Source organism: Vulpes lagopus, chromosome 18, assembly GCF_018345385.1.
Source record: "Vulpes lagopus strain Blue_001 chromosome 18, ASM1834538v1, whole genome shotgun sequence".
In the NCBI taxonomy this organism is placed as follows: Eukaryota; Metazoa; Chordata; class Mammalia; order Carnivora; family Canidae; genus Vulpes; species Vulpes lagopus.
Window position 1 is genome coordinate 20,632,371 of NC_054841.1, and position 20,492 is coordinate 20,652,862.

Below are 20,492 nucleotides of genomic sequence, written 5' to 3' on the forward strand. Positions count from 1 at the left end.
CGCCTGCCGAGCCGACTTTCGCTACGCCGGGCCAGCCTTTGCGCGTGACTCGCCCGCAGCGACCCAGACCGTGTGGGGACCGCTAGGCCCCGCCCATCTTGGTCTCGCAGGCCCGCCTCTGCTTGACCTCGTCCCACCAGCCGGCCTGGCCACGCCCCTTCGCCGCAGCCGGGACGCCGGCCAGTAAGCCCCGCCCCGAGGCGTGACGCCACCGGGCCCCGCCCCGAAGCGTGACGCCACCAGGCCCCGCCCCTCCCTGGGCTCCGGGACTAGGCGCTGACCTACGCGGTCCCGCCTTCTCGACCCGCCACCTCCCGTTTTCCGCGTAACTCGCCTTCACTCCTCCTCCGCACGGTGAGGCCGCCCTCGCCGGCAGCCCGCGAAGCGGACTAGGGGAGCGATAGTGTTCAATTTCTTTTTATTTTTTTTTTAAGATTTTATGTATTTATTCATGAAAGACACCGAGAGAGAGAGACAAGCAAAGACACAGGCAGAGGCAGAAGCAGGCTCCATGCAGGGAGCCCGACGTGGGGCTCGATCCCATCCCGGGGCTCGACCCCGGGGCTCCAGGATCACGCCCTGGGCCGAAGGCGGGCGCCAGTCCGCTGGGCCACCCGGGGATGCCCCTCGATTTCTTGCCCAGCAGTCCTGCTACGCACTTGTTCACTTTGTGAAAGTTCATCGTACTGTCCACTTATGATTCGTGCACTTTCCTGTAATATTTTGTGATACAATAAAGCGTTTTCAGAGGTTTATTATTATTATTTATCGTTTATTAGCTCCCACAGACTGTGCCCTCTCACTGAGACCTCAAAGACTTAGGAAAAGAGGAGGTGGGTAGAGGGATTGGGTGACGGGCACTAAGAGGGCTTGTGATGAGATGAGCACTGGGAGGGTGTTACACTATGGTGGCAAATTAAATTTAAATAAAATGTTTAAAAATTTGCAAAAAGGACTAATTGATTCTCAATATGCATAATCTGTCTTCCAAATTTTTTTTGTATTTTATTTATTTATTCATGATAGTCACAGAGAGACACAGAGAGAGAGGCAGAGACACAGGCAGAGGGAGAAGCAGGCTCCATGCAGGGAGCCCGACATGGGATTCGATCCCGGGTCTCCAGGATCGCACCTCGGGCCAAAGGCAGGCGCCAAACCGCTGGGCCACCCAGGGATCCCCTATAATCTGTCTTCATTTTGGTGACCTCCCAAAAGGGGTGGTAACCTGCCTCCTCCCCACCCCGCAGGAGGTCATCTAGTATGACTATATGACTAAATTCTGGCCAATGGGCATGGGAGTAGAGGTCATGGGACACTCCCCCCCTCCCTCAGCTCTAGCTCTAAAAGGATTGGGCGTTGTACTGTAAGCCGGCAAATCTAATATAATTTTTTTTTTAATGGAGACCACAAAATAAAGTCTACACAACGATGGATTATATGTACAGGAATATATTTTTAACAGGTAATGTATTTATGAGGATGTTTTCTATTTCCGATATTCATGATTACAATTACAATTTTTGCAACTGTTCACTACATTTCCCAAGTCAATGACATTTAAACCATTGTCAGGCATCAATGTTTCACTTCTAAGGCATAATCATTTAACGGACAAAAAATTAATTAATTAGATTAAATACAGTAGGGGCACCTGGGTGGCTCAGTGGTTGAGCATCCGCCTTTGGCTCAGGGTGTGATCCCCAGGGTCCTGGGATCCAGTTCCCTGGCAGGCTCCCTGCATGGAGCCTGCTTCTCCCTCTGCCTATGTCTCTGCCTCTGTGTCTCTCATCAATAAATAAATAAAATCTAAAAAAAATAAATAAAAGGACTGAGCAAGCTCTCCCTTACCTGATTTCCCTCAGCTAGCAGTATACAAAGGTTTACAGCAGCTGCCTTGACTCTATGCTTCCAGTTCTGGAACACATAACTTTGAGAGAAAAAAAGCAAGTTAATTATAAAAGACGGCTCTGAATAAACATCTTAAACAGGAGATGAGACCTTAACCCTTTCTCAAAATCTCTGTGAACACTTCTAGGCCAGACTGAAAACCAGCCAAGTGGCAAAATCAGATTAAGGGTGTTGCCTTCGAACACAAACCCATTATCTCATATCTGAAAGTACTCATCCTTTAGCTGAGAAAGCAGGAATAAGCAGAAGACAGAGAATAGTAAATATATGTGAATGTAAGTTTAAGAACTACATCTCTACATACTAACATGGAAAAGCCTTCAAAATTTAGTTTTAAAAGAAATAAGTGAAGGCAGTACAATGTGTAATGAACTCCCTTTTTAAAAAGGGGGAGTAACAAATACATATGTTTTTGCTCATATTTTCATATAGATAGAGAGGAAACTAATATGAGTTTACTTGTAAAGAGTGGAGCCAAGGGTCGCCGGCGGGGCTCAGCGGTTGAGTGTCTGCCTTTGGCCCAGGGAGTGATCCTTGAGTCTCAGGATCAAGTCCCACATCGGGCTCTCTGCATGGAGCCTGCTTCTCCCTCTTCCTATGTCTCTGCCTCTCTCTGTGTGTATTTCTCATGAATAAATAAAAAAAGTCTTTAAAAAAAAGAGTGGAGCCAAGGTGGAAGGATCAGGTGGAGGAAACTTTTTCACTGCACACCTTAAAACATTTTTAGCCATGTGAATGTATTACTTTTTCACACACACACACACACACACACACACACACACACAAGCACTATGTCTAAGAAAGGTAGCCTGGATTCTTGATCCCACTTCTTTGCTTCTGTATAATAAGAGGATAATAATCCATACCATCTGCCATGTAACTTTATAAGGCCTCTCACCATAGTCATTGATACTGGGCTTGGTCATGTGGCTTGCTTTTAGCCAATGATAACCAAATGTGACCTAAGCAGAGGTTTTTGTTGTTGCTTTTTTTTTTTTAAGATTTATTTATTTATTCATCACACACACACACACACACACACACACACACACACACACACAGGCAGAGACAGAAGCAGGCTCCATGCAGGGAGCCCGACGTGGGACTCGATCCTCGATCCTCCTCGGTCTCCGGGATCAGGCCCTGGGCTGAAGGCAGCACTAAACCGCTGAGCCACCCAGGCTGCCCTGAGCAAAGGTTTTAAGTGTGCTTTGTGGTTTTAGGCTGGTCTCTTGCACTCCTGCTATTAGTCATGAGAAGAACATATCCTGAGTCTAAAAAGGATGGGAGACACCTGGAGCAGACCAGAACTCAAACAGTGGCCAGGAACCAAGTTCAACTGACCTGCAACATAAAGTGGATCTGCCCTGTGGCCGCATGAACAATAATACCAAAAATGTTTGTTCTTATAATCCATCAAAATTTTGGGTTGCCATGCAGCATCATCATAGGAGAACACTGACAGACACACTAGACCAATGGTGCCCGATAATACTTCCTGCCATGATGGAAATGTTCTGCAATGTCCAATGCATGAGACATGTGTGAGTAGTGCAAACGAGAAGCTGATTTTTTAATTTTATTTAATTTTAGTTTATAGTTAAATTTAAAAAGCCATGTGTAGCTAGTGGCTACTCTGTTGCACAAAAAACAAAGCACTGGTCAAAATCTATGGCTGTGGTTATTTGCCTACGGAAATGACTAGAAGAAAATAACAACTAGACTAGAACAACAACAGAAATTTATTCTATCATACTTCTGGATGCCAGAAGTCCCAAATCAAGGTGTTCACAGAGCCATGCTCTCCCTGAAGATTCTAAAGGAAAAAATTTGTTCCATGTTTTTATCTTATATTTTGATGTTGCTTGTAGTCATTGGCTTGTACGCACATCACTTCACTCTGTCTCCACTGTCACATGGCATTCTCCTTGTGTGTGAATCTCTTTTCCTCTTCTTAGAAGGATACCAGTCATATTGGATTAAGTGCCCATCCTACTTCAGTATGACCTTATCTTAATTAATTACATCTGTACACCCTGTTTCCATCCCACCCACAGAGTGTTGTTGGGAGCTGCTGGAAATATAAAGCTCTTCCACCTACCACCACCACCATCCCCCTGCCCCTCGATCTTGGCCCTCAGCACTACTGGATCATCCTGCTGGGTGTTTCTGGCTAGAGGCCTCTCCTCTTCTGGCCCCTCCTGATCCCCACAACTGGTAAGGATGGCACCCACAGCCTCACTGTGGGAACAGTCACAGCTAGGCTCTTGAACAGACTCTGTCCAAATCTCTAGGAAGTAGAGCTCATTTCCCAAGCCCTACCTCACTGAGATTAGCATGAGGCAAGTGAAGTATTTGCTCAGAGAGTAAAATTTAATAAGGTGCAAAAAAATTCAATAAGATATTTGATAAACTATTTTCAAAATCAAAATTCAAAACAGCTATAGCATTCAAAACAACATGAACAAAATAATAAAATTTGAAATCGAGATCCGACTGTTGCTGATATTTTCTTTTGCTTCTGACTCGATATGGTGAAGCGTAGACTACTATCGGTCCTGTGCTATCTGAATGTCATCATAACCGATCCTGAGTGCTTCAACAATAGGGAAATACACTAATGTCTGCAACTTGGAAAATGCATTTTATTTAATTGCTAGTGGATTGCTAGATGGACAGATAGATAGCTATGGGATAGATATTTCAGCATTGTAAAAATGGTAATTGTTTGGTCTAGGTGGTGGGCATGTGGGCTGTCAGTGTAGAATTCTTTCACCTTTTCTGTATGCTTGAAACCTCTCATAATGTTGAAAAGGAAAAAATTAAAAGCAGTGAGAACACCCAAGCCTGGCTCTCTGGGGTCCAACAAGCTCTCTCTCCTGAATCCTTGGATGTCCAGATCTGGGTTTTCCATCACCCCCTCACTGGCAGTGAGGACTAAGCTATCTATCTGGTCTGTCCCCTCTTTGATTGAGGCCTCTCTCTGTCCCTTGACCTGAGAACCTTCATTCCCACCAACAGAAAGTCAAGGATCCTCTCAACTTTCTGACTTGTCCCTATAAGCCTGTTGGGCTCCCTCCTGAGTCCCTAAGGCAGGAACAGATCAGTCCCTGGGGTAAGACCTGTCATTTAATGAAGCATGTTCCACAACAGAACATCCTTCTATATTTGAGGGGAAAAAAACTATCAAAGCCTACTTTTAAAATATGGAGGACCTGAAAATAAAGCATAGAGATAAACAGTGATTATCAACTGCAGGGTGGGAGGTGACGGGTGGCAGGGAGGGAGGAAGCATTTAGAAATCTGGTGTCTGCAGGAAAGAGTTTACCCAAATTCTAAAAGTGGAGAGCCTTCTTTGAGGGCAGGCAGCTTGGGCTTTCACCACTGGGGGACAAGGCAGGGCCATCTGGGGACCAGGTGGTGGCAACTCTTGGATTCCCCCAGGGGCAAGGGTCTTGGCTCCAGGCCAGGGTCTCAAAGTGTTGAGCCAGGTACACCAATGCGTGACTGACGCGGATGCTGGAGGGGACCACTTTTCAGGATCTGCACAAAGAACTGATGAGTTACTGATGGGCACTGATGGGCACCCTGGGGGCCCCCACCCCCTCCTCAATTCGACCCCCTAAGGAATCTAGCTAGGCCTAACTGCTCCCTCAGACTCTGAAAGTGCCCTCACTGAAGACCCGAAGCAAGATTGGAATGCCTCCTTTCAACTTGTACACACATACATTGGCGTGTTGGAGGCAGGGGTGCAGGGATGGATCTCAGCTCCCTATTTCTCCCTGCAGCCTGAATGCAAGTCAGAAATAGATGTACTACCAATGGGGGTGCTCCTATAAGGCTGGCTGTCCTGCCCCCGTCTCGCAGGACCCAGGCTCCTGAAAGCTGAGCACAAAGCCTGAACCAGAATGCTGGGGAGTGGATCTAGGCATGTCCGAGGAGGTGGCACTATCTATGCGTCTCATTTGTCCTTCTAAAGATAGGAAGGATGGAGCTGATACACGTGATGCTCCCACTTCCCCTCCCACTGCAGCAGTCCTGGCTTTTTCTGAAGACTACAGACTGCCCTGAGACTCAGAGTGCACCCCAGGGTCAGTGGACCCACTGAGGAGAAGTGGCAGGCAGGGCAGGCAGGGCTGGGGGTGGAAGGGAATCACCTTCCAAGCCTGGGAGACATCAGAAAGCTTAGGGAAGCTGGAAACTGAGGTTCCTCTGGCCAGCTCTGGATCCTGGACAAACAAGAATAGTGACAAATGGTGAAAGGCAGATGACAGTGGGCAACTCAAATGACCCGTTTAAATCGTCAGAACCCTCAGCAACAGAGGGGACCAGATCTTGTCCCTTATGCTCCATGGCTCTAGAACCAAGGGTGGTCCGAAGTCACCTCTGTCGCAGGCACACATACGCGCACACACACACAGAGGCACACATTCATCAAGACTCTGACAAGACACAGATGCAGGCTTCTCTGCACTCCACACACACATCTTTATATCTCCTACACATGCACGCCAGGCCCCCACAGTCATTGTAAAAGGCAGGGAGAATGGATATTGTTCTTAGGCATTCTCACAGTTCTTCCTTGTGTACAGATCACATCTAGAGAAATTGTTCCAAACTAGTCCTCTGCCTTGGTGGTAGAGACCAAAAACCTTCTGCAGGGCTTCTCTTGCAGTAAGGACCCCAGGAATGGCCCAGCCTTCCTGCATCCCTTGGTCCCATCTCTTAAGACTGACTACGACCCTCTCCAATGGGTTCAAGACTGGCGCTTTGGAGTGGGATCTGTACCAAAAAAGGACAGGATTCTCTAGGTAAATTAAAAATAACAAAAACAAAAAACCTCAAAGAGGCTGTTCAAGAAGAGGGGAGACTGGGACTCTAATTGCTCAGGCTGTTGATTCTAAACAGCCAGATCTCTTCGCTGTGGCTGTGTAAACTTAGCTTGGACTTAAGTGGGGTTCTCCAGGGTGAGAGATGCCTGGGAGTTCAGGTTGGCCCCTGGCCCTGGGAGCCTCAGGAAAGACACCTGCTGATTTCCTTTATAGTTCTCCTGCATGCCCTTATTTGTTGGCTCCCCACCCCCACCCCCCCACCCCCACCCCCCCCCACCCCCCGCCCTCCCAGGATTGGAAGTTAAAAGAATCCCTGGAATTCTCAGATGGATCCAACCCCTAGGAGGGATTCAGAACAAATCTTGTCCTGGTGGCTATAGGGCTGCCAAAGCCACACAAATCGCTGGGAGCAAGGCATGCTCCTTCCCCTGCCTCCCCCAAACGCCTGGAGAGCCTCCTCCTCTTAGTGAGGACCATCCTCACCTCTTCACTCCCCAGGGTTCTCTCAGGCCCCTTTACCTACAAGTGCTCCTCCACCTACCCCCGCTTCACCCTACCTGGCCAGAGCCGGTTTCCCTGCGGTCCAACGCTTTAGGATGGGGGGGGGGGGGCACAGAAATGCAGAACTGACACGAAGGGCGGTCGCCTTTGTTTCTTCTTTATTTGCGGATATAATTATGTACCGCACTCTAAATTAGAGATAGATTTTTTTTTTCTGATATACATTTCATCTTATTCACCACGAGCACACCACACGCACAGTAGAACAGTTCCACAACCTGATAAATTGCACAAGATGAGTTTGGATTCCTGAAAACCGGCAGGCAGGTCAGCCCTGCCTGGGCTTCTCGCCTCCCCGCTTCGCCGTAGGAAATCGCCCACCCGAATCGGATTTCCCGGCCAGCCTTTCCCTCCGCGGGGTTGAAATGTCTCTGGAATGGGAAGCACTCTTGCTTGGAAATGGCTGGACGCTGCAGATTCCGAGCACTGGATGGCTGTGAAATGTCCCCCCAAGGTCAAGTTTCTGCGCCTGCGAGCTGCGCCCCCTCTCCCTCCCTTCCCACCCGCTTCAGCGACAGGGACCGAAGAGTCGGGGTCCCTCGGGGAAGGACAGAAAGCCCGGCCCGTAAATTCGTCCCCGCCTCCCCAGAAACTAGGGTGTTGTGGTAAAGAAAGGACAACAGAAACGCAGACGCGATGGATTGTGGATTCCTATCCCCTCCCACCCCCCATCCCCAATAATCAGAAACTAGGAACCAGAGATGTTTGAAGCTTGGCTTCCCAAGCGCGGCGGCAGGGCGCACGGGGCTGGTGGGGTGGGTGGGGACGGTGGGAAGAGCGCGCGGGAGCGGGAGCGGGAGCCCCGCGCCCTAGTCCTCCGCGTTGGTTCGGTAGGCCTCGATGAGGCCCTCCAGCGAGTGCACGAAGCCGGACACACTGCAGATGCCACCGATGACGAAGATGGCCACATCGAAGAAGACTTGGTGCCACAGCAGCTTGCGCCAGAGCAGGCGCAGGTGGAAGAGGCTGGGCAGCAGGAAGCAGAGGCCGGCGCCCGTGAGACTGCCGGTGAGGCCCATGAGCAGCGCGAAGTGCGGCACGTAGATGGCCATGAGCAGCGTGAAGACCACGAGCGCGCAGCGCAGCGTCAGCCCCCAGGACTTGAGGCGCCCGTCGCCGCCGTAGCAAGCGGGGAAGAAGGCGCGGCTGCCTTCCTGGAAGAGCGACTTCTCCAGCACCTCGACCGCGGCGAAGAAGGGCAGCGGGTAGGACAACAGCGCTTTGGCCACCAGGAAGATGTTGACCACGGCACGGATGGAACCGGGCAGGTTATCCGTGATGACCTCCTTGGTCTCGTCGGCCCAGGTGAGGTAGGCGACCAGCGCGAAGAGGCCTTTGAGCACGCAGGCGGCGATGTGCGTCCAGTTCATCATGCAGTGGAACTCGCTGGGCTGCTGCATGTTGCCCTCCAGCGAAGGCAGGAAGATCTGCGACGTGTAGCTGAACACGATGATGCCAATGGAGATGGGGAACTTCTTGACGTCGATGTAGAACTTGACCTTCTCCCAGGCCCAGTCGCGTGCCCGCGAGAGGCAGTAGGCGATGACCAGGATGTTGATGACGAAGTGGGCCAAAGTGCACAGCAGGCTAAACTTGGACACCGCCTTGAGGTTCTTAAGGAAGGCGCAGGGCAGCAGCACGGCGGTGGCGATGATGGACCAGGACTTCTGCGACACGGGCAGCCCCGGGAAGCTGTTGTACATGAGGTTGCCGCTGACAACCACGTACAGGATGCAAGTCATCACCAGCTCGATGATCTGCGCTACGTTCACCACGCGGCCTCCCAGCGTGGGGAAGCGCGGGGCGCAGCACGCGTTGGCTATGGCTACGTAGGAGTCCCGCACCCGCACCACCTCGCCGTCCTCGTTCTCCTCGTACAAGCATGCGATGAGGATCTTGCCGGTGTAGCAGCACACCACGGCGGCGAAGATGATGAGGAACAACCCCAGGTAGCCGCCGTGCAGGATGGCGTAGGGCAGGCCCAGCACGAACATGCCCTGCGGAGCGGAAAGGCAACCAGACCCCGGAGCTCAGCGGCCGCAGCCCCGCTCGAGGGGACCTGGGGGCGTGGCTTAAGGCAGTAGCCGCAAGGGGGAGCTAAGCGGAGTGAGAACCCGGCGTAAACCACCCGCAGGTTTAGAGGTTAGAGTAGGCTGGATTGGGGGTGCACCGCGGCCTAATGCGGGAAGCCGGGGCGTCGAGTCAGAGATGGAGTGCGAGGTGTTCAAGGCCGGATGCTGAGAGGGGAAAGTGCGCTCAAGGCTGGGAGGTGCGGAGGAGGCTGAGTGTGGGAGGGTCAACACACCAGGAGGGGATGCTGTATAAGATAATTTGTTAGAGATAAGGGGATGGAGAGGTCGTGGCTAGAGAAGGGCGCTGAGAAAGGTAGAGAGCTGGGCCCAAGTCATTGGGAAGAGAGGGCGCGGGATTTAAGGTGGGGCTGGAATGGGATCCAGGGAAGCTCATAAGAGCCTATGGCCAACTGGGGAAGAACACGAAAGCGGCAGCGGGAGAGAAAAGAGCTAGGGTAGGGAGGAAGAGAGGCTGAGGGTGCGCGAACGCGAAGCAGAAGGAAGCAAGGAGGCAGGAATGTGAGGATGCTCTAAATGGCTTGGGGGTGGGGGATGAGGCCAGAGGCGCCGGGAGTCCTAGGGCTAGCCCCCAGTAGGGTAGCAGAGGCTGAGGCCTGAGGAAGGGGCCGTCAGTGGTAGAGGATAAGGGGCCTCCGGGGGGGAAGCGCGAGCCTGTGAGAGTCTAAATCGAGCAAGCGTCAAGCTGTGGACAGAGGCGGGCGGTCTACGGAAGGAGGGTTTGGAATCTACAAAGCGAAGAGAAGCTAACGAAATCTAGGGTTCCCGCCGTCTCCAAGCCTCCAGGTCCGCTCCCTGGCCTCCCTCCGGGCCTCCGGAACGAGGCCTTCAAAGATGCCCCTGGCGCAGGCGCGGGGGCCAGGAGGCGGTCGCGGTGCCCTGCCCCGTGGTTCCGCTCGGCCGTCTCGCAGGGCCCGGGAGCAGGAGGCGCCTCGGGTCGGACCACTCAGTGCGCAGGGACCTGCGCAGCCTGGGTCCCCAAAGCAACCACGCAGCGGCCTTCTGCTCCCGAGAGATCCACGTTGTGCGCCCCAACGACCGTGAGCTCCGGGGACGCCAGGGGGACCAAGCCACAGGGCCCGGGGGGATCCTTGGATTGAGGCCTCCTCCTCCCCTCCAGCTGCGGCCTGCCTCCCTTTGCCAGCTCCTGGGGTCGTTAGGCAGACTCCAAACCCGCTCCAAGCGGAGTCCTGCGCCGCCTGGTGGGGAGTGGGTCCTTGCCGGTAGGGTGAAGGGGTGGCAGGCCTGGAGACCAGAGGTTCTTAAGAGCATCCAGTGGCGACTTCTCCAGGGTGACCCGCAGAGAAGCTGGTCACCTCTTTGCGGCTTAGCCGGGATTTCGGGTGAAAGGGGTGAGTCTGTGTGCTGCAAGCGCAGAGCTACCACAGACCAATTGTGCTTGTGCGGGTACAAAATTATGTGCTTACTTTTGTGTACACCTGTATGTCCCCAATAGGGCTGCACCTGAGAAGGTGGGCTGGATCCTATTTGCATGAATCTGTGCTTGTATGCATGTGTATGTTCAAACAGGTTCGTGCGTGTGTTTGGTATGCACAGGTATGTGCTTGTGTGGGGGTGTATGAAGGTGCAGTTTGAGGGTAATCTTGTGGTCTATATATAGCTGCATGTCGTGTGCACCTGTGCCCAGCGTTTGTTCTTGTGGGAAGGGGATATATGACCAAGAGAGTCTGTGGGAGGAGAGTCCCAGCTCAGCAGTTTCCCTCTCATCTTTCCGTCTGAAAATGCAGCTGTGAATCCATTCCGGAGTCCCCCCGCCACACGGTTCCCTCCAATCCTGATTTTCTTTCTTCCTCACCCCTCTCCGCTCCCCTCTTCCTGTTTCCCTCCCGTCTGCAGGGTCTGAGGGCAAGTGCCTCTCAAACCAAACCCCTGCCTAGCAGTCCTGCGGCTGGAGCCGCAGGAGGGAGTGCGGGTCAGGGCGGGAGACATCGATTTGTAGGGTTGTAGATACCCGCCCCCCACCCCAAGGGCTGGGAGGGATGGGGGGTAGGCGAGATCCTGGGTGCGGAGGGGGTCTCTCTCGGCGGAGATCGAGCTCGCCCGGGGGACTCGGCTGAGGGTAGAGCCTGGTGCTCCAGAATGGGAGGAGGTGGAGGGTGGGGGCCGGCAGAGCAGGGAATCCCGCGCTCACCTGGATAGCGTTGGTCACGTTCCAGCCCGCCTCCCACGCCGTGATCTTGGGTTTGTCGTGGCCCCCAAATTCGCCACCAGCCCCCATAGCCTGGTCTTTGGAGCCCGAGGGCGGCAGGGGCGCGCCCCCGCCGCGCTGGTAGTGGATGTCTCCCTCGACGGGCGGTTCGGCGCCCTCGTCGCCGCAGGGCTCACCCTCGGTTTTTAGGATGTCCATCTGCAGGCCCTGACGGTGCTCAAAGTCGAGGTCGTCGCAGTGAGCGAAACCCACCGCTTCCTCGTCGGTGGCCGCCTGGAAACCCATCCTGGCGAACATGCCGCTCACCTTGGCCTGGGACTTGTTGGACACAGTTGTGGCCACATTGGACAGCTTGCTGCGGAGAAGGGTGGCCATGGCGGCGGCGAGGTCCGCGGAAAGGACACAAGGGGCTGGGGACGCGGGGGACGCGCGGCAAGGCGGCGAAGGCCAGGGGGGCGCGAGGCCGCTATCTTCGCTCGCTTTCCCCGCGGCGCCCCGAGGCGCCCTGGCTCATGACCCTCTCGGCTGGCGTTGGAGGCTCGCTCGGAGCCCACCCTGCGGGCGGGCAGCGGGGCTGGCGGAGCGGCGGCGAGTGCACTGCGGAGCTGCCGCGGGGCGCGCGCTGGGCTGCGGAGGGCGGCGGCGGCGGCGGCGTCAGAGCCGCTACGCGAGGCTGGCGCGGCGCCCCCACCCGCGCGCGGCCCAATGCGCTCCCGCCCCTCGGAATCAGGCGGAGGGCGGGCTTTGGGGAAGGGGGAACACCCGGAGGCGGGGGGTGGGGGGGAGGAGGGCGACGAGAAGAGACAAGGGGCTCGGAGGGACTCCTGAGAATTGAGATGGGGGCCGGGGAAGGGCGGCCGCGGGATGGGTGCACCGAGTGGGAGCGCACACGGGGAAGGGGCTCAGAGGGCACGGTGGGGGCCGGAGTGCTGCATTTCTGGGGGAGGTGCTAAGCTCGGATCCTAGCCCTTCCCACCTCGCCGGCGCAGGGAGGGAGGGGGCCGAAGCGTGCTGATTCTCGCGGTCCCGCGGCCGCGACTACCCCCTCCAGAGCCCGAGAGCCTTTCGGCCCCAGAGCCTCTGGCCAAGGACTGGTCTAGACGTCCAGAAGGCAGCGACAAGTCACCTGTCTCCGGCGGCGCGGGCCGTCTGGGCGTCGATCTGTACCCGTTACGCACACTGAGACCTGTCCGCAAGCCCCCCTCGAGTGCAGAAGTGTCCGTCCTGGGCCGCTCTCAAGAATGCTCAGCCTGGCCTCGGTCCCTGGGCTGCTTCAGCCCGTCCAGGGGCGCTGCGCTGGAAGCGATTCTGCGGCTCGCTCGCCACCGACCGCTCTCAAAATGTGAGCAGAATGGAGGCGAAAGGTTGGCCTTTCACTTTCTTTGCGTTTGGGAGCGTGGAAGGAGGCAGGACTTCTTGAGGGCCTCTCTGGACAGCCTCGTGAGTCTGCGAATGTCCACGCCGCGGAGGGGCGCAGCCGGTGTCGCGGGCGAGGAAAGCAGGGCTCGCGGCGGGCCCGGGGCGCGCAGGGGCGCGCAGGTGCGCGGGCGCTCTCCGCGGTGCTGAAACCCTGGACCGGTTCCGTTGAGTGCGGTGCGTGTGTGCGCGCACGAGGAAGAGAGCGACCCGCAGACAAAGACCGATACTGCATCAGATACAGCTACGGGCCGAATCTGAGCGGACTCCGAGGGTGAGATCTGGTAACGGTGTTTATTCTGTAGATGTGTGGTTTCGTGCGCATTTGAGTCTCTGCGTGCGCAGAGCTTGTGTGTTGGATTGTGTGGTTAAGTGTTCCCGAATGGGTTGCCTGCGGTTTTGCCTGTGTGAGCCCTTTTGTGGTTGTGTCTCCATGAGGGTCCACCGCTCGGTTTGGGTCCCTGCCTGTGTTTCCAGCTGGGCTCCCGCAGGGATTCTTCTTGAGCCTGAGCTGTAAACAGCTTTGCAACCCAGCCTAGGTGGAGGACTGGCGGCTGTGACTGGGGTGGGGGTAGGGGTAGGGAGAAACTGAAGCAAAGGAAAAAAAAGGGATCCCCTATTTCCCCCTCTCAAAGCTCTGTCTCTCTGAGAACCCCAGTCTCCCCCTCCCCTGTAGTATTTCTAGATTAGCTCACGCCAGCGCACAAGTAGGGCGGCCTGAGGGCTTTGACCAGCGAGTTGGAGCTGCCAGGACGAGATAGGCTTCCCCCCTACTCCCTCTCCCTCACTGTCAGCACCTCACAGTCTTCCAAAGCAGCTCCTCTAGAGTTAGGGAACCTCCACCACATTGGACAGAGATGCTCTTGATCCCACCCCAGGTACCCCCCGCCTTAAATTGCCCCAAGAGCCTGCTTTCCAGAAACCAAGACAGAACCACCCCCTCCATAACCTGAAGAATCAGTCTCCCTGTACCAGCTGCTGTGACAAGAAAACCTTTCCATAGAGCCAGACCCCAAACACAGACCCTCCAAGTCATGCTTTGACTCAACAAAGACAGAACAGAAATCCTTCCTCCTCAAACATAGTCAGTCTCCTCCAAAGAGACTTGAAATAGAACTCATCTCCCATTGCAGAGATTTGCCCTATGCAGAGACCCTCCTCCACCCCCATCCCCTGAGGCTGGGGAAGAGAGATCCTTTTCCTACAGACTACTACAGACAAAGATCTTTACCTCCTAATCCTCAGCCGCCACCTTTTCTGTTCGAGGTGAAATTCTTTAGTTCCACACAAGGTGATGTGGGCAGAGACTAGGGGTCCCTAGTGCCTGCCTCTACCCCATACACATCCAGACCTGAAGATGGCCATTGATGCCTTCTTTGATAAGCGAAGTAATGACATATATGTATCAGTTGATCATTGCTGATTTATGTGTAGATTTTATGAGGGTCCAAAATGCTTACCCTCTCTTTTTCCCTTACGATGTCCACTGCTATAAGACACAAGGGAAGCTGTGCAGTTCTTTCATTAGTGAAAAATAGGGTCATTCATTCATTTATTCACTCAGCAAACCTTCTCACTGCCCTACTGCGCATGTGTCTGTCTTCCCACTGTTGTGGAAGCCACCAAGACATGTGAACATGTTCTCTGCCTAGGCTCCCCACCACAATTCTTGGGTTTGTGAAGACATCAGAGAGCATTCAGTCTAATCATCCTTTCTGCGATGCTTAAAACATCCTTAAAGCACTGCTTATTTTACAGATAAGCACATCCAGGTGTGGCAGTGAAGTGTCCTGCTCAAGGTCACCCAGAGTCTAGAGTAGAGCCAGGCTAGGCCCCGCGAATCCTGATGCTCCTCTGATACCTTCCCTTCCATGACCTTGTCTGTCCTTCCATTTCCTCTTCCTGGTTGTTTGGTATTTGTCCACCACACCATCAAGAGACGAAATTCGAAATTCGAAGCAGATATCCATCCCTCTGGCAGTTAGATGCCAGCAGTTGGAGGAGGAAAGCCTTGTATCCCTCTTTTCTGGCTAATTGGGATAAATGCCTCTTCTCTGGCCAGGGTGGCAAGCTCCCAAGCAGCCCCTCCCTTATTGGAAAATTCTGCTCCCTTGTACTAAAAATTCTGCTCTTAGTGTACTAGCTGTGTGACGTTGGACTACTTACTTAACTTCTCTTAGCTTCTACTTCCTCATCACTAAAATATGAAAATAATAATAACAACCTCATTTGGTTTTTGAAGGGATTCAGTGAGTCTTGTATATAAAATGCCTAGCAATGAATGCTCAGTGGCCAGTTCATGATAGCAATTATTCTATCCTTGGTGTCATATCAAATGACCATATGTGGTTGTTCAGGGAAAAGTGAGTGTACAAGAAAAATCCTGTGATGGGTGTGAAAGTCAGGGTGAGTTGGCATGTGCACTTTTCTGTCTTTGCTTCACCTCTCTGTCCTCACCCCTTCCAGGGAAAGGAATGGACGTCAGGTGTTGGGCAGAGGGAAGGGAACCTGGCAGGCAGCCCCAGGAGGCAAACAGGACAACCTGCCTAGCTGGTAATGAGCTAGGCGTGCTCTAGTGAAGCCATCAGCCTCTAGATTCTCCTGACAGCTCCTCTAGGGGCACCCTCTCGAGAGGAATTTGCAGCATCGAGGCCCCCTGCTTTGAAACACAACGCACACATATACACATACACTCGCATAACAGAGAATGACAAGGCAACTGACAGATGGACAAAGAAATGGATTCAAGCACATTGGCAGATTTACACTGGGCAGCGCATACAGGTCAAGGACAGGGCAGCACATGGACACACAGAAGATTTGACCCAAGATTGCCTGCCACACAAAGAAACCAGGACAGACACCCCTGGATTAATGCCCATAGGCACCACCACCCAGATAACAGCCTTGGACACATGGCAGCACGGGACAGGCATATACATAGGATCACACATCCAGATTCATGCTGAGACCCATATTCAGGTACCCCCAGTGCAAGAATATCTCTATAGGATTACTAAAGGGGAAAAGAGGGGAGAACAAAGAGAGGAAAGGGGTAGAAGAGACATAAAAAGGAACATGCCAGAAGAGGGAAGTGGGAGACAGAGGAGGACATGCCCGGCAGAAGCACCAACTAGCAAGGCACAAAAGAGACGGAGATGCTACATACAGCCTTCCTCTTGACCTATGCCAGGGACCCAGTCCTGTGACTAAGAAAAATGGGAGCTGGAGGGAGTGTGGGGAGGGAGCACACCCTGGGAGTGGGGGTGCGGCTCTCCTCTCAGGGCCATACAAGGTCCCACAGTCTTGAGGGGCATGGGGGATCCCAGGACTCCTGCCAAGCCCCAGGAGGTGAGGACAGTATTCTGGATCAACCCTGCAACGTGGGCCCAAGTAGAATGCACAGCACTCTCACAACATGAGATCCGTTTCTGTTTTTTTTTTTCCATCTCTGTTTTTGATGCTTTCAGTACCCAAGGGGTTAAACGCCTGGCAAAAGGAGATGGAAGTCACTTTTTGGGGGGGAATAAATAGGGTTAAATAGAACTGGGCTTATCTCCCAGAGCAGGCAGTAACATGGGGGATGGGGCAGGGAGCCCTTGAATTAATGGCCTGGAAAGCCAACATCATGAGCATCATTTCGGGGCTGAATGATCACAGACAGACACCCCCTCCTTCTTTTTCCAGAGCAAGTTCTGTCGTGAACCTTTTCCTGCTGAGGGGACAGATGCTGGATCTATAAATCATCCTTCCTCCCTCAAGCTGGGGCATTGGTTTTCCTGCAGCTGGAGAAAGCCATGCCTACCTTGCCCAAAACCAGAACTAAATTTCCTGATGCTGTATCTGTGGGCACAAGGGAGGCAGGGGGCAGCAGGGCTGAGGGTTCCAAGCGGGCAGCCCATGCCTGAAACAAAGACCTGATTCTTCCCCTCTTTAGTGTGACAAATCAGGTGGGACCATGGAGGGTGTAAGTGCTGCCTCCAATAGCTCTGGGTAAAACATATTAAAATAATTCATGACAAAATATTAGTGGTTTTCCTTGTTAAATTAGCATCCCATCTCTGAAGGCATGCTGGGATGATGTTCAGGGGAGTTCTGTCTCAGAGCAAGGGAGGCTGGATTTCCAAACCTTCTGGGTTTCTAGACTCAAGCTTTCTGTGCAGATGTCTCTAGGGAAAAACCAGGGAACGGGGAAGTGGGGACCCACGCCTGGCCCTCGGCAGCCTTGGAAACCAGAAAAAGCTGCCTGTAAAGGAGGACCACCTGGACCAGACTTGGTGGGTTAGAGCAATGGTTTCTGCCCCTTTCTGAGAACATAGACTCCTGTTATGGTGGGAGGTGGGGAGCACAGTGACATGACTCCCCGAGGGGTTCCCAGCACACATTAGACACTCAATAAACATTTGTGCGGTTTAATTAAATCCATGTCACAAAACCGTTTGCCCTTGTGAACTTTTAATTGGCTGAGGAAACACACATACACAGTGGCCAAAATTCAGCTCTGAATTTTAGGATCTGTAGCCCCTCTAAACAGATTCATTTTTCACACTCACATCACCTTCTGCAGGGTTGAAAGTTAGTCAAACGTGATGTGGGAAACCAAGACAGAGGAAAATTATTAAATTTCCTTACTACCTATACAGCCTATTGACAAGTCCTTGAAACAGAGTGACATTCCTCTAGGGACTCAACTGTCTTGATGTTAGTACTTTGCTAAGGGCAAAAGGCAATGTTAGCCTGATCCCCAGGATCCTGTAAGTCTATTTTAACATATAAAAATTCCTTTAGAAATTTCCTTTATCGCTAAACTGCCCGAATACATGTTGGCAATCATCCCCCAAGCACACGGCTTGGAGAGTGAACCGATATACATCTGAAGGGTCTCACGACTCAGGTTTTATTAGATGATAATAAATGACTTTTTCCCAACAATGGCTAGCCCCCTCAAGGTCCTGGTAACCTTGTTTCCAAAATTCCTTAGAGACTTACCCTATCCCTGACCTCCTCCCAACTTGAAAGTATATAATGGGCCACTCCTCATGACCCCAGTGCAGCTTTTTCTGCCCACAGGTCCTGTCCCCGTGCTTTAATAACACCACCTTTTTGTACCAAAGACGTCTCAAGAATTCCTTCTTGAACCCTAATGTCTTTTCCTACATACGGACACGTGCAAGATGTGATCTTTGTTCAGAACGTGCTTGGGGTGCACACTCAGATTCAGGGACTCCTTTCGAGAGCACTGAGTGATCCTAGGAATCTGTAGGTCACTGGTTATAGCGACTGGGAGAGACAGCTGTGGGGGAGGTTCTGACTCTGGTGAGCTCTGCATTGAGGACCCTGGGCTCCAGGAGTGCAAAGGGGCTGGGGAGATGGGGGTGTCTGACCTCCTGGACCCTCAAACCTTGCTTGCTGTCTCTGCCACGTGAGGACACAGTGACAAGGTGGCCATCTGCAGTCGAGGAAGAGTCCTCCCCAGAAACCCACCCTGCCAGAACTTGATCTGGGATTTCCAGCCTCCTGAACTGTGAGACGGTGAACATTTGTTGGGTAAGCGAGCAAGTTTGTGGCATTTGGTCAGATAGCTAAGACACTGAGTCACTCTGCCAGCCCCTGACCAGCACTAGCTTAGTGGGCAAAGATTTTTCTAGGTCACAAACCCTTTGGACGTCTGATGAGGTTGAAGGTCCTCTTTCCAGACGCATACACATGTCATGCGGAGTTCCAAAGCCTCTATAGCCTGCCCATGATGACTTCATGGCCTCCAGCTTAAGAAGCCAATCTGTAAGTTTCTTTCTTTTCTGGTTTCCCTGAGAGCTGGAGTCAGCTGAGGTGTCAATGTTACTATTTAGCAAGTGTTTATGCTATGCAAGTTCTTTCATGATTCCCTTAGAGCATCCCTGTGAGCTTGGATTGGTTTCGTGTCCATTTACAAGATGACACCGGAGTACAGAGAGGTTAAATAACTTGCCCAAAGTCTCACAGGTAGGTTGTAGTGGATCCAGGATTCAGACCCAGGTTCAGAGCTATCCTTGTACTCTAGGTGAGTCCTCCTAGTAGGACCTGGACCCTGGGCTCCAGGGAGGGGCTGTAGTCTAGACTTGGCTCCCACTGGCCAGATGTCTCTCCATGCACTGGCTAGTGTATATGTCTACTCTGGCCACCCTCTTCTTCCTCCTGACTATACATGCAACTCCTCTGGGACAGGGAGATGGAGAGGCACAGAGCAGGTGCTCAGAAGAGCTTGTGGGTGTCACTAATGTCTGGATGCAGGCTGGCCTCAGAGGGCTGCACCCTGTGTCCTGGGCTTTCCAGCCTCAAGAGAACATGGTTCTTCCCCGCAGGATGGCTTAGCCCAGCACAGTTGATAAAGACTCCTTGGACATCAATTGTTTCCTAACCTGAGGTGTGTGAGCTCTCACTCAGAATTGGTTCATTCTGTGTTATATTATTATTTTTTAAAGATTTTACTTCTTTTTTTAAAAGAGTTTTTTTTTTAATTTATCGAGAAAGAGAGTGAACGCGAGCAGAAGGGGAGGGTCAGAGGGAGAGGGAGAAGCAGGGTCTCTGCTGAGCAGACAGCCAGACAGACACGGGGCTCAATTCCAGGACAGGGCTTGATCCCAGGACCCTGGAATCATAACCTGAGCAAAAGGCAGATGCTCAATTGACTGAGCCACTCAGGCGGCCCTAAGATTTTACTTTTATTTTTTAAAATATTTTATTTATTTATTCATGAGAGACATAGAGAGAGAGAGGCAGAGACACAGACAGAGGGAGAAGCAGGATCCACGCAAGGAGCCCAACGAGGGACCCAATCCCGGAACCCCAGGATCACGCCCTGGGCCAAAGGCAGACCCTCAACCACTGAGCCACCCAGGCGTCCCAAGATTGTACTTTTAAGTAATCTTTACACCCAACATGGAGCTTGAACTCAGAACCCTGAGATCAAGTGTCACACACTCTAGCCACTGAGCCAGCCAGGCGCTCCTATATTATTTTATATCTAAAAAATCTACCAGCCAAGGGCAGCCCAGTGGCTCAGCGGTTTGGCTCCGCCTTCAGCCCAGGGCCTGATCCTGGAGACCCAGGATGGAGGAGTCCCGTGTCAGGCTCCCTGCATGGAGCCTGCTTCTCCCTCTGCCTGTGTCACTGCCTCTCTCTCTCTCTCTCTCTCTCTCTGTGTGTGTGTGTGTGTGTGTGTGTGTGAGTGTGTGTCTCGTGAATAAATTGATGAAATCTTTTAAAAAATAAAAAATAAAAATAAAAATGAAAATCTACCAGCCGACTCTAGGTCTTCTAGATGACCAAGCTGCTGTCATTGTCACAGTCTCATGACAAAAGATCAGCAGGGGGCTAAATGCTGCTGCATAGAGAACCATACACATTGTGCAAGTGGCGATTTAATTTCAGCAGTGCATCATCTATCACATTAAATTAATTGTGTTATTTTTAATCTTTTCATTTTTTAGCTTTCTTTGTATCCCACTGGCACATTGTCTTAGCTTTTCCTATTGT

The 20,492-nt window shown here is 52.6% G+C and overlaps 1 protein-coding gene across 1 annotated transcript; it reads right to left on the minus strand.

Moving 5' to 3' along the window:
* Positions 1-7,382: 7,382 nt before the first annotated feature.
* Positions 7,383-12,217, minus strand: SLC32A1 (solute carrier family 32 member 1). Its single transcript, XM_041732313.1, has 2 exons — positions 11,544-12,217; positions 7,383-9,298 (listed from the first exon to the last, which is right to left on the minus strand). Exons 1-2 carry the CDS (start codon positions 11,934-11,936, stop codon positions 8,111-8,113), a joined length of 1,581 nt encoding a protein of 526 aa, XP_041588247.1. The 5' UTR covers positions 11,937-12,217; the 3' UTR covers positions 7,383-8,110.
* Between the last annotated feature and the right edge of the window lie 8,275 nt (positions 12,218-20,492).